The sequence below is a fragment of the Eriocheir sinensis genome, chromosome 68 (genome assembly GCF_024679095.1).
Source record: "Eriocheir sinensis breed Jianghai 21 chromosome 68, ASM2467909v1, whole genome shotgun sequence".
Taxonomy (NCBI): Eukaryota; Metazoa; Arthropoda; class Malacostraca; order Decapoda; family Varunidae; genus Eriocheir; species Eriocheir sinensis.
In genome coordinates this window covers 4,327,918-4,341,387 of record NC_066576.1, presented here as the reverse complement: position 1 = coordinate 4,341,387, position 13,470 = coordinate 4,327,918, and the positions used below count along the sequence as shown (strand labels likewise).

Here is a 13,470-nt window from a genome sequence, read left to right as displayed (position 1 = left end):
GAGGCCACCGTGGTCTCCGCCAGGTAGGGGACGCCTGCTGCTTGCTGGAGCCGCGGGGCACGGCACCACGCGCCGCAGCCTCGACCCTCACCACGACAGTCACGGTGGTGCACGGATGTGCACAGTTTAACACAAAAGCCAGTGAACGGCTTGTCCCGAATACGTTTCGATGAAACGCCTCCGTGGTCTTGTGGTCAGCGTACCTGGCTACTACTTCGCGGGTCCGGGTTCGAATCCCGGCCCGGGCAGTCGGCGTGCAACTCACCCAGCTGTTCATCCTCCCTTTCGGGCTGGTCGATAAATGGGTACCTGAGGAAACACGGGGAAGATAAACTTTGGCAGTCCTGGATTTCACACTGACCTGCGTCTCGAGGTAACTGGTTCTTGCCTGCCACAGGCTCAAAGGGCCAGTGAATAGGACGAGCACCGCACCCACGCGCGTCTATAGAGCATGCACCCGCCGCCTTTACCTTTCCTCAACGTAACATTCCAACTCGACGGCCGACAGACACTAGCAGGAAAACCCCTCCACGCCTGGCCCTCCTGAGGCCACGCCAGGCTGCTGGCAGCCGCCTGGCCGTCGTGCCAGTCTTGAGGTGCAGTGACGTCGCGCCTCTTTTACGTTTCGGCGGCCACTCGTGACGTAGACGAGGCGCATCAGGGCGGAACAAACCAGCGAGGCTTAGTTCGTGCCCTTCCCCGGGCTCCCTCCACCTGGCAGGCCTCAGGCTGTGGCGGTGGAGTCCTCCTTGGTGCAGGGTGTAGATGACTGCTGGGAACAAGCAAGAGCCGCACGCGCCAACACGATGACGGGCTTGGTACGACCGGCGGAGCTGCGCCGCAGGGACAGGCTGCGCTGCTCTCCTCGAGGCCCAGCCGAGGAGGGCGTGCAGGCTGCTCCTGCAGGCAGTCCCCGGGAACAAGACGCGGCCCGCGATGCCCGACTGTGCGTGCGGGCAAAAAGTAACCAAAAAGATGCGCAAAATCCAGAGTGAATCCAAGGCCGCGGCGGGGCGGCGGCGGCGGCGACCTGTCCAGGGTGAGGCGCGTAGGCCACCCGCCCCCCCCTCTGGCACTATATAAGGCAGGCCGGGACAATCCGCGGCATCAGTCGCCGTCCTGCTTCTGCCATACCAACATGAAGGTCCTGGTGAGTACTGGCGGGAGTCGGGGCGTTGTAGTGAGGCCGTGATGGTGCCTGCTGCCTGCTGCCGGGCCAGCAGGAGGGCAGGCGAGGGGAAGGCTGTTGAAATATAGGCTCAATGAGTCGCCGTAGTAGTCCTGCACTGAGGGTCACCCTGCTGGGGTGGTTGATAGTAGTAGTACACTAAGTCCATGTTATAGTAGTGGGGCTGTTTTGGTAATCATACCTGCTCGTCCTCAGAGCGTCATCCTGCTGGCCGTGGTGCTGCTGTGGGTGGTAGTAGTAGTAGTAGTAGTAGTATATAGTAGTGGGGGTGTAGTCATCATGCCTCATCGAGTCCTCGTCCTCAGAGCGTCATCCTGCTGGCCGTGGTGCTGCTGTGGGTGGTAGTAGTAGTAGTAGTAGTAGTAGTAGTAGTATATAGTAGTGGGGGTGTAGTCATCATGCCTCATCGAGTCCTCGTCCTCAGAGCATCATCCTGCTGGCCGTGGTGCTGCTGTGGGTGGTAGTAGTAGTAGTAGTAGTAGTAGTAGTAGTAGTAGTAGTAGTAGTAGTATATAGTAGTGGGGGTGTAGTCATCATGCCTCATCGAGTCCTCGTCCTCAGAGCTTCATCCTGCTGGCCGTGGTGATGCTGTGGGTGGTAGTAGTAGTAGTAGCAGTAGTAGTAGTAGTAGCAGTAGCAGTAGTAGTAGTAGTAGTAGTAGTAGTATATAGTAGTGGGGGTGTAGTCATCATGCCTCATCGAGTCCTCGTCCTCAGAGCATCATCCTGCTGGCCGTGGTGCTGCTGGTCGGCCTGGTCGCCGGTCGCCCCAACGAAATCATCGACGTGGACACTGACGCCTTCGAGCACGAGCAGAAGGGCGTGGCGGGCTCGGCGGTGCACGGCGAGTACGAGGCCCTTGACGCCCACGGCAACGAGTACGAGGTCAAGTACGTGGCCGACCACCTCGGCTTCCGCCTCGTCGACTAGACGAGGACTCACGCCGGCTGCCGGCTCTGTCGCCTCCCACTGTCTCTCGTCCGCTGTCACAACAACTCTTGAAAAATAAAACTGTCCCGGTAACGCCTCGTTTGCATGTGTCCCAGCCGTCCCTCTCCCCCTCCCGGCACCAGCGCTGCCCCGCCGCTTGCACAGCCGTCTGCTTTGCCGGGGCACGCCAGCAGGGCTGCCGCCAGGCGCACACAGTCTTCACACACACACACACACACACACACACACACACACACACTAGTCGCTCCGCTGTCTAGCGCCAGCACACGCTGGAGACGGCGCGAACTGGGTGAGGTGTCCCAGGAAAGTGAGGCCAGTTTGCCCGCGCTGGCCAACGCCCAGGACTGGCAGGGTGGCCGCGCCAACCCTTAGTGTCAGTAGCTTTATTAAATGTTTTTATCAAAATGTTTCGCTATCTGTTGAGGTACTACAACTTTTTTCTTGCTTTTAGACTAAGACATTTTTATTATTATTTCAAGTACTTTTCAAATCAATATTTAATTGTATTAAAACAAGTACTCACGCGCGAAAATAAGTATTTTCAGTGCGATGAGCCACATACTAGAAACACAAATATCCGTACGTGCATTAACGACCATTTTTCAAGTAACCTAAACCCTGATTTTGTATCTTTTGTGGATAATAAATGTTCATAGCACACCTAATAATACCTGATATATTAATTATTTGTAAAGTACATAATTATAAGTACACTATTATACAATCATCCATCCTAAATTTAACAAGAGAAATTGTAAGTAGGTTTGGTTTGTATTTATTGGACACTGCAATGAATGAGTTTGGTGACGGCTCCTTACCTTAACATTACTGGCTATTTCATTAGTTATCTGCGTAGCATCATACTTAAGCCGTACCTGCAAATATGTCTCGGCCACTGCCTTAACTAACAGACGCAGGTGGTTTTCCTGAGGGTCTGTGTCATACATGTGATTAGTTATGGTGGGAATTATTTTTTTTTTGTTGCAATAACCCAGCACTGAAATAACTAACTTACTAACAGCCGCCTGCCCTAAATTGTTGCTTGACACTCTTTGAAGTTTTTCTAAAGTGATACAAACATCAATGACACCATCAGAAGGATATACCAGGTTTCCTTTAGCCTTTACTTTAAGTAGTGAGTGAAGGCGGCTTGCATCACCTTGTCTAAGCTTGGGGCGGCAATGCCTGGTTCACACTGTAATGACCTTATCAATTTATATGCAACAAATCCTCCAGTACATGCCACAATTTTATTTACACACTTTGAGGGTGGGAATGGCTTGTAGTACCTCAACAGATAGCGAAACATTTTGATAAAAACATTTAATAAAGCTACTGACACTAAGGGTTGGCGCGGCCACCCTGCCAGTCCTGGGCGTTGGCCAGCGCGGGCAAACTGGCCTCACTTTCCTGGGACACCTCACCCAGCTCGCGCCGTCTCCTCCTAATCCTTCCTCCATGGTCCGTCCACCACAGTTCGGCGGCACGTCACCAGAGGTCACGACCTTCCATTACCGGGGTGACGAGTGGGGCGGGGCTGGTCAGTGAGGATGAGTGTGTGCCAGGCCTCGTGGGGGAGCGCCATGCCGCGGGCCTGAGGTGCTTGGCGCCGACGACATAATAATGATAATAATAGTCTCACATACATCCACATTCACGTGGTAAATAAACATGAGCAGACCTCAACCCTTCCAAACTGCCAGGCGGAACGCGTTCCCGGCCAACGCGGCGAGCGGCAGCCATCCTCATCCTGGCGGGGGGCGGCTGGCAGCCCCTGCAGGTGACGCCGAGGGCCGAGTAGCGGTCCGCTGACTCAGCGCGTGTTGGGTTGTCTTGGAGATAACAAAGGAGTGTCGGGCGGTGGGTCGGCCATAACGGCCGCCAAGCCTTCCCGGGGAGTAAGACACACGTGTTTTGAAGACGCTTTATTAGTTCATGGAGGTTTTTGGTCACAGGTCTGGCGTGAGGAAAGAAAAACCCGAGCAGGAGCGACAGGATGAACAAGAAAAAAGAGGAAATTTTCATGGAGGAAGTAGGCGGCGCGCGGGTGGCGGGGACTAGACGAGGCGGAAGCCGAGGTGGTCGGCCACGTACTTGACCTCGTACTCGTTGCCGTGGGCGTCAAGGGCCTCGTACTCGCCGTGCACCGCCGAGCCCGCCACGCCCTTCTGCTCGTGCTCGAAGGCGTCAGTGTCCACGTCGATGATTTCGTTGGGGCGACCGGCGACCAGGCCGACCAGCAGCACCACGGCCAGCAGGATGATGCTCTGAGGACGAGGACTCGATGAGGCATGATGACTACACCCCCACTGCTATATACTACTACTACTACTACTACTACTACTACTGCCCCCAGCAGCACCACGGCCAGCAGGATGACGCTCTGAGGACGAGCAGGTATGATTACCAAAACAGCCCCACTACTATAACATGGACTTAGTGTACTACTACTATCAACCACCCCAGCAGGGTGACCCTCAGTGCAGGACTACTACGGCGACTCATTGAGCCTATATTTCAACAGCCTTCCCCTCGCCTGCCCTCCTGCTGGCCCGGCAGCAGGCAGCAGGCACCATCACGGCCTCACTACAACGCCCCGACTCCCGCCAGTACTCACCAGGACCTTCATGTTGGTATGGCAGAAGCAGGACGGCGACTGATGCCGCGGATTGTCCCGGCCTGCCTTATATAGTGCCAGAGGGGGGGGCGGGGGGCCTACGCGCCTCACCCTGGACAGGTCGCCGCCGCCGCCGCCCCGCCGCGGCCTTGGATTCACTCTGGATTTTGCGCATCTTTTTGGTTACTTTTTGCCCGCACGCACAGTCGGGCATCGCGGGCCGCGTCTTGTTCCCGGGGACTGCCTGCAGGAGCAGCCTGCACGCCCTCCTCGGCTGGGCCTCGAGGAGAGCAGCGCAGCCTGTCCCTGCGGCGCAGCTCCGCCGGTCGTACCAAGCCCGTCATCGTGTTGGCGCGTGCGGCTCTTGCTTGTTCCCAGCAGTCATCTACACCCTGCACCAAGGAGGACTCCACCGCCACAGCCTGAGGCCTGCCAGGTGGAGGGAGCCCGGGGAAGGGCACGAACTAAGCCTCGCTGGTTTGTTCCGCCCTGGTGCGCCTCGTCTACGTCACGAGTGGCCGCCGAAACGTAAAAGAGGCGCGACGTCACTGCACCTCAAGACTGGCACGACGGCCAGGCGGCTGCCAGCAGCCTGGCGTGGCCTCAGGAGGGCCAGGCGTGGAGGGGTTTTCCTGCTAGTGTCTGTCGGCCGTCGAGTTGGAATGTTACGTTGAGGAAAGGTATAGGCGGCGGGTGCATGCTCTATAGACGCGCGTGGTTGCGGTGCTCGTCCTATTCACTGGCCCTTTGAGCCTGTGGCAGCCAAGAACCAGTTACCTCGAGACGCAGGTCAGTGTGAAATCCAGGACTGCCAAAGTTTATCTTCCCCGTGTTTCCTCAGGTACCCATTTATCGACCAGCCCGAAAGGGAGGATGAACAGCTGGGTGAGTTGCACGCCGACTGCCCGGGCCGGGATTCGAACCCGGACCCGCGAAGTAGTAGCCAGGTACGCTGACCACAAGACCACGGAGGCGTTTCATCGAAACGTATTCGGGACAAGCCGTTCACTGGCTTTTGTGTTAAACTGTGCACATCCGTGCACCACCGTGACTGTCGTGGTGAGGGTCGAGGCTGCGGCGCGTGGTGCCGTGCCCCGCGGCTCCAGCAAGCAGCAGGCGTCCCCTACCTGGCGGAGACCACGGTGGCCTCGGGCTTCACCAGTGGAAGCTCTGGGCCACTTCTCGGACGCGCGGCGCTGACACGCCGTGGCCTGGACGCCACCCCGACCCCAGCCGCGATTCACGGCCCCTCTTGTGTGGCTTGTGGTGCGGGAAGACACCCGTGCCAAGAGGCAAGCTCTGGCCGCCGTAGCAAAACGACACTATGCGGCGCTCTGCAGATGGTTTCACCGCGACGTCTTTAGCCGAGTCAGGCCCCGGCGGCTGGGGCGGCAGCCCTTGCGGACACAGCCGCCGTGCACGGCACTGATAGGCAGAGGATCGTGTGTGTGTACAATGCAGCTGCCCTGTACCTCAAACCGTGTCCAGATGTCCTCGGTCGCGGGAGTCCTGCCGTCCGGACTCTTCAGGAGCAACATGCTTGGGGCTCCCAGGACGCATCCTCGGAAGGCCACTTCTAAAATTATCTCTGCGAAGCGAGACGAGGCAGCGGGCAGGCAGCAGCAGAAGCAGCAGCGGCAGCAGGTCAGGGTCCTGAGGACAGCACACGTGACACACACAGTGAGGGTACACGTGGCAGGCAGCGTGGCACTGCACGGGACGGGCACGGCAGCAGCAGCGGGGAGAGGGCCAGGCAGGCCGCGTCCCGCCCCTCGCCGCCAGTCTGGCCGCTGGTGGGCGAGGGGGTCGAGGGGTCGCGAGCACAGGTCGTCAGCTCACCCTCAATACTAAGGAAGGGACTGCACGTTTTGGCGAAGACCTGAACTACTGTGATCTTGTACATGAACACTACACAGACAGGAACCCAACGGGTAGTGCAGCAGACTACACCGTCAATTTTCGTTATTTTTTTACAGATCTATTTACATTACTGTGGTATTGTGAAACAGCCTGTGTGTCTTCTGTGATCGATGGTGTCTTGTTCCGCCCCCCTGAGCAGCGTTGATGAGCTCCCTTTCAAGGTGTGTGCAAACAATGGCGACGAAGTCCAATATATAGTCTTAATGAGGAGGCAACCGTGCTCAGCAGGTGTTGCCCAGGAGGCTCGGTGTAACTATCAGCACAGTGTTTCACGCCTGGCCCGGCACACGCCCAACACGGGGTGCCGCTAACACTACACAGCGGTGTCAGGAGGTCCTGTGCCTGACGCCTTGTGCGTGTGCTGGAGCTAGACAGCGGAGCGACTAGTGTGTGTGTGTGTGTGTGTGTGTGTGTGTGTGTGTGTGTGTGTGTGAAGACTGTGTGCGCCTGGCGGCAGCCCTGCTGGCGTGCCCCGGCAAAGCAGACGGCTGTGCAAGCGGCGGGGCAGCGCTGGTGCCGGGAGGGGGAGAGGGACGGCTGGGACACATGCAAACGAGGCGTTACCGGGACAGTTTTATTTTTCAAGAGTTGTTGTGACAGCGGACGAGAGACAGTGGGAGGCGACAGAGCCGGCAGCCGGCGTGAGTCCTCGTCTAGTCGACGAGGCGGAAGCCGAGGTGGTCGGCCACGTACTTGACCTCGTACTCGTTGCCGTGGGCGTCAAGGGCCTCGTACTCGCCGTGCACCGCTGAGCCCGCCACGCCCTTCTGCTCGTGCTCGAAGGCGTCAGTGTCCACGTCGATGATTTCGTTGGGGCGACCGGCGACCAGGCCGACCAGCAGCACCACGGCCAGCAGGATGATGCTCTGAGGACGAGGACTCGATGAGGCATGATGACTACACCCCCACTACTATATACTACTACTACTACTACTACTACTACTACTACTACTACTACTACTACTACTACTACTACTACTACTACTACCACCCACAGCAGCACCACGGCCAGCAGGATGACGCTCTGAGGACGAGGACTCGATGAGGCATGATGACTACACCCCCACTACTATATACTACTACTACTACTACTACTACTACTACTACTACTACTACTACTACTACTACTGCTACTACTACTACTACTACTACTACTACTATTACTACTACTACTACTACTACTACTATTACTACTACTACTACTACTACTACTACTACTACTGCCCCCAGCAGCGCCACGGCCAGCAGGATGACGCTCTGAGGACGAGGACTCAATGAGGTATGATGACTACAGCAATACCGTTGGTGTACTACTACTACTACTACTACTACTACTACTTCTACTACTACCACCACCACTACAATTAGCACCACCACTCCCGCAGCACCCCAGCCATCAGGATGACTCTGAGCACGACGTGAACCCGCTACATTCACTGCCCCGAGCACTGCCCTGCCTCCGCCTGCTTTCCTCCTGGCCCTCAGCTGGCAGCAGACATGTACAGCACGCCCACCACAGCGCCCCGTCCTACTCCACTTCTGTCACTCTTGCAGATGGTTGATAGAGGTCACTACTACTGCAGCTCTACAGCACCTCCACCTGTCGTCCTGCTGGCCCGTCAACAGGCAGCAGGCGGCAGCCAGTACTAAAGCCTTACTACAGCGCCCCCAGCACTCACCAGGACCCTCATGTTGGTATGGCAGAAGCAGGACGGCGACTGATGCCTCTTATTGTCCCGGCCTGCCTTATATATAGTGCCCAGGAGGCGGCGGCGGCCGCGCCTCACCTTGGGCAGGTGTCCGCTAGTCCGGGCAAGAAATGGTCCTTCCAGCAGCAGGGTGCTTGTGTGTGTGTGTGTGTGTGTGTGTGTGTGTGTGTGTGTGTGTGTGTGTGTGTGTGTGTGTGTGTGTGTGTGTGTGTGTGTGTGTGTGTGTGTAAAGGTGAGGGATTACCCGTGCCATAAGAGGAAACTGTCACTCTCTGTTAGGCTCGATAAATTACTTAACCGAGTGTTTATTATGACTGATTGATTATTATGATCAGTGTGTAATTGGCGGACAGGTTCTTTCGGGTTCAACAAGCTTTTTGTTAATCCTCACCCCCAACCGTCCCCCATTCTCTCTTTCTCACTTACACACACACACACACACACACACACACACACACACACACACACACACACACACACACACACACACACTCCATAGTGTTTGTCACTAAACGTTGTTTGTTTTTCACGCCAACATTTACTCGTCATCTGTTTGGTACCATGAAGCGGCTCGTTAGCGACGCCAACACACGCAGCGACGCATGAAGGGAAAGGCAACGAATGGCAGTGTGTCGCTGTGTGTCCGTGGCCACGGCAGACACCGGGGATGTCCCTCGCAAAGAAAGTCTTGTGAGGAGGGTGAGGCGCCGCCGCCGGTCAGGGTGATCCCAGACGATGATCGGCGGCAAGTGGTGCCCGGCTCACCACACACACGATGGTTTTCACGTGTTGAAGAAACACGAGCCACGCGTCCCTCTGGCCCGCAACAGTACCGCCGCCACCTCAACCTCGTCCCGGCCCCCTCACGCAGGGAGGCGGGCGAGCGTCCTCCTGCACCCTGCTGCTGGAAGGACCATTTCTTGCCCGGACTAGCGGACACCTGCCCAAGGTGAGGCGCTGCGCCACCATCTCCCCGGGCACTATATAAGGCAGGCCGGGACAGTCCGTGGCATCAGTCGCCGTCCTGCTTCTACCATACCAACATGAGGGTCCTGGTGAGTGCTGGCGGGGTATAGTACTGCCTGCTGCCTGCTGACGGACCAGCAGGCGGGGGTGTTATTATAGGTCTGTAGCAGTGCCTTCCGCCAACTATCTGCCGCTGTGGTAACAGGGAGACAGGTTGGGAGGGTGTAGTAATGCTTAGTTCTGTCTGCCGCCTGCTGCCCGATGCCGGGTCAGCAGGGCGACAGGCGGGGGTCTTGTAGTATGACTGTAGTAATGACCAGGACAGCAGCACGTTCACTGAGTGAGTCCTCCTCCTCAGAGCGTCATTCTGTTGGCCGTGGTGCTGCTGGGGGCAGTAGTAGTAGTAGTAGTAGTAGTAGTATATAGTAGTGGGGGTGTAGTCATCATGCCTCATCGAGTCCTCGTCCTCAGAGCATCATCCTGCTGGCCGTGGTGCTGCTGGTCGGCCTGGTCGCCGGTCTCCCCAGCGAAATCATCGACGTGGACACTGACGCCTTCGAGCACGAGCAGAAGGGCGTGGCGGGCTCGGCGGTGCACGGCGAGTACGAGGCCCTTGACGCCCACGGCAACGAGTACGAGGTCAAGTACGTGGCCGACCACCTCGGCTTCCGCCTCGTCCCCTAGACGAGGACTCACGCCGGCTGCCGGCTCTGTCGCCTCCCACTGTCTCTCGTCCGCTGTCACAACAACTCTTGAAAAATAAACTTTACCTCTGGTAGCTCCTCGTTTCCTCTGTTGTCCCGTGGAATCAGCGCCGCCCCAAAGTTAATGAAGCATCTGTTATTAGTCTTCAAAGAAACACGCCACGACAAGGCTGCTGCCAGGCCACGCCGGGCCTCCCGCCGGGCCGCAGGACCCACCTGGGCCGCATCCAACTCCAGACTGATGAATGCTTATAATTACTGTATGGACCGTATTGGCTATACAGGCAGCGCCACATGTGGCCGCTCAACTCCAAGCTGAGTTTTCCATAGAGCTCAAGTTATAGACTAGAGTGCGACTGAGGCTGTCTCAGGGATACACGGCAATAATGCCGCCGTCGCCCCAAGCCGATGATTGCACACACTTCACTCCTACCCGATTTCAGTTTTTCTCCATGTCAAATAGTAGAGTCAGGAAATCGGGTAGGAGTAAAGTGTGTGCAATCGTTGGCTTGGAGCGGTGGCGGCACCAAGGCCTTGTATCCTGGAGGCAGCCTCGGACGCACTCTAATACATAACTTGAGTTATATGTAAAGTACTGCTTTGACAGTTCACTGAGTGGCCACGTGTGGCGCTGCCTGTATAGCCAATACGGTCCAATATGTTTGGGTGCGGCGCGAGCCTCCACACATCCCTGCAGCATCACCCCATACACTCACTCACTCACACACTCTCTCTCTCTCTCTCTCTCTCTCTCTCTCTCTCTCTCTCTCTCTCTCTCTCTCTCTCTCTCTCTCTCTCTCTCTCTCTCTCTCTCTCTCTCTCTCTCTCTCTCTCTCTCTCTCTCTCCTCTCTCTCTCTCTCTCTCTCTCTCTCTCTCTCTCTCTCTCTCTCTCTCTCTCTCTCTCTCTCTCTCTCTCTCTCTCTCTCTCTCTCTCTCTCTCTCTCATGCATCGATGCAGCAAATAAAGCGAACAGAATGTTGGGCTTCATTAAAAGAAACTTTTTATTCAAGAATAAAGATGTAATACTCCCGCTCTACAATAGCTTAGTCAGACCCCACTTGGAATATGCGGTACAGTTTTGGTCTCCCCATCATGCAAAGGACATTGCTAAACTAGAAGGTGTTCAGCGTCGAGCAACAAAAATGATCCCTTCCTTGCGCAACAAATCCTACGAAGAAAGGCTTTCCACCCTTAACATGTTCTCTCTTGAGAAACGTTGCCTCCGAGGAAAACTGATCGAATGTTTTAAAATACTTAATGGTTTCACGAATGTAGACAGAACAAAATTGTTTATGATCGATGACACTTTGCGAACTAGGAACAATGGCACAAAACTCAAATGTAGACAAGTAAATTCAGACTGCACCAAATTTTTCTTCACCAACGTTGTAGTGCGAGAATGGAATAAGCTCCCACCATCAGTGGTCCAGTGTAACACGATTGACTCCTTCAAAAACAAGCTCGACCGTCACTTCCTTCAACTTAATGTCAACTAGAGTAGAAAAGCAACGTTTTGGAGCCATCTGATTAATGTAAAATCACTTAGGTTTAAGGACAGACCACCTAGTCTGGACCATGGGGTCTGTGTGGTCTGATTTTCTATGTAAATCTATGTAAATCTCTCTCTCTCTCTCTCTCTCTCTCTCTCTCTCTCTCTCTCTCTCACACACACACACACACACACACACACACACACACACACACACACACACACACACACACACACACACACACACACACACACATGTGTCAGCTATTTACTGTGCATCAAGTATTCTGTATATATTGAATAAGGTCATGTTTTTTTTTTTTCGTTTTATACATCTGGCCTACGGTAGGCTATTATAGTGGGGCCTGATGGTCGTCCCGAGCCCGTCATGGCGCAGGCAATTGTTTATAGTGGCGCCATTATTATAGTGCCTTGAGTGTGTCGCTTGTAAGGAGAAGTAGCAATGATTTGTATAAACTCAATAACATGTGACAACGTTGCTTTTTGTCGTTGTCGGCGGTCAGGACATCGTGTCGCTTCCTCCCTGACCGCTACCCGCGATGACTGTCCAGAGCGGTAATTTGGGCCAGGCGCGGCAGGGCTGTCGTCAGCCCGAGAAGGCCCGGCCCGAAAGGACCTCATGAATGAGTCTGACTGCATGTCATGTGCCGGACACTGGACGCTTAGCCGTCAAGAGGCTCACGACGGGCTGACGAGGCTGACCCACACCTTAGGAAGAGTGCCACGATCAGGGCCTGCTGCACCCTGGTCCCCGGGCCTGCTGCTGCTACACGGGGCAGGGCAGCCATGCACCGCGCCTCACTACAGCCTGCTGCTCTCCCTCGACCTACACCGTGGCACCGGCCCACCACCCTCAGCTCATTAGCGCACCAAGGCTGCTGCTGCTGCGCGGTCCCTCGAGGCCTAGACGCTGCCCCATGGCCTCAAGGAAGGGTGGAAAATGGGAACGCTGAAAGGAAAGAACAAGGTAAATGAAGGCGAGGAGTCAGAGGATAAGGAAGAGAAGAGAGAGAAGAAAAGGACGAGCTAACAGGTGATGACCAAGAAGATGATGATGAAGAGGATTGCGATGAAAAAGAGAAAAACCGTAAGCAGAAAAAGATGGTAAATGAAGGTCACGAAGATGATGGTAATGAAGAGGACTGGAGGGCTGAAAAAGAGGAGGACAGCGTGGCCGCGCCCTTGAAGTCTTCCCTCAAAGTGGCCTTCTGTATATCATCGTCCCTTTTTGTTTTCTTTTGCCAGCTGAGACTCAAAATAGACTTCTTACTCTATATTCAAGAATGTATTATTTTATTTTTATTTTTTTCCTTCAGCCTTCCTTCCTTCCTTCCCTTTCTTGCTCCTTCTCCCTTCTCCCCTTCAGTCCTGCCCTCATCCCTCCTACCCTCCCATCATCTCCATCCTTCGGAACCCGGGAAGGGCGAGACGGCTTTTTAGGGCGCCCCAAGGCCAGGGTGAAGGGCGTAGGGAGACGGTGCACAAGGGGAGAGTGTTTCCAGGGGCCGTGTTGCCTGGGCGGGTCTTGCTCGGTGTCTGTCTTTTGCGATGATCACGTGACCTGGAAAAATAAAAACGTAAACATTGGAATCTTCATTTTTTTAAAGTCGAAAAAATTATAGTTAAAGGTTGAATTTGTACACTGAAGAACTCTCCCATTTGTGTTGCAGTGTTACCAGACAAGGGACAAGTAGCAAAGAAGTGATGAAAGTGAGCAGTGAAATTGTTACCTGCTTCGTGGACAGCAGGAGCAGGGGAGTGTGGGGGGGTGGGGGGGGGCGTAAGTGCTGGGGGAAGAAGTAGTGGAAATGGTGGTGGTAGTGGAGGTAGTGGTAGTAGTAGTAGTAGTAGTAGTAGTAGTAGTAGTAGAAGTAGTAATGGTAGTAGTAGTAGTAGTAGTAGT

At 55.1% G+C, this 13,470-nt stretch overlaps 3 protein-coding genes across 3 annotated transcripts; 2 read left to right on the top strand and 1 right to left on the bottom strand.

Annotated features, from left to right (window-relative positions):
* The first annotated feature begins 999 nt into the window (after positions 1-999).
* On the top strand, positions 1,000-2,211 carry LOC126988178 (cuticle protein CP575-like). Its single transcript, XM_050846052.1, has 2 exons — positions 1,000-1,150; positions 1,906-2,211. Exons 1-2 carry the CDS (start codon positions 1,139-1,141, stop codon positions 2,116-2,118), a joined length of 225 nt encoding a protein of 74 aa, XP_050702009.1. The 5' UTR covers positions 1,000-1,138; the 3' UTR covers positions 2,119-2,211.
* A 5,025-nt stretch (positions 2,212-7,236) lies between these two features.
* LOC126988180 (cuticle protein CP575-like) lies at positions 7,237-8,521 on the bottom strand. The gene is made up of 2 exons (XM_050846054.1): positions 8,356-8,521; positions 7,237-7,542 (listed from the first exon to the last, which is right to left on the bottom strand). The coding sequence occupies exons 1-2, from the start codon at positions 8,365-8,367 to the stop codon at positions 7,330-7,332; spliced, it is 225 nt and encodes a 74-aa protein (XP_050702011.1). The 5' UTR covers positions 8,368-8,521; the 3' UTR covers positions 7,237-7,329.
* Positions 8,522-9,279: 758 nt separating this feature from the next.
* Positions 9,280-10,129, top strand: LOC126988179 (cuticle protein CP575-like). Its single transcript, XM_050846053.1, has 2 exons — positions 9,280-9,440; positions 9,823-10,129. The coding sequence occupies exons 1-2, from the start codon at positions 9,429-9,431 to the stop codon at positions 10,033-10,035; spliced, it is 225 nt and encodes a 74-aa protein (XP_050702010.1). The 5' UTR covers positions 9,280-9,428; the 3' UTR covers positions 10,036-10,129.
* Positions 10,130-13,470: the final 3,341 nt, after the last annotated feature.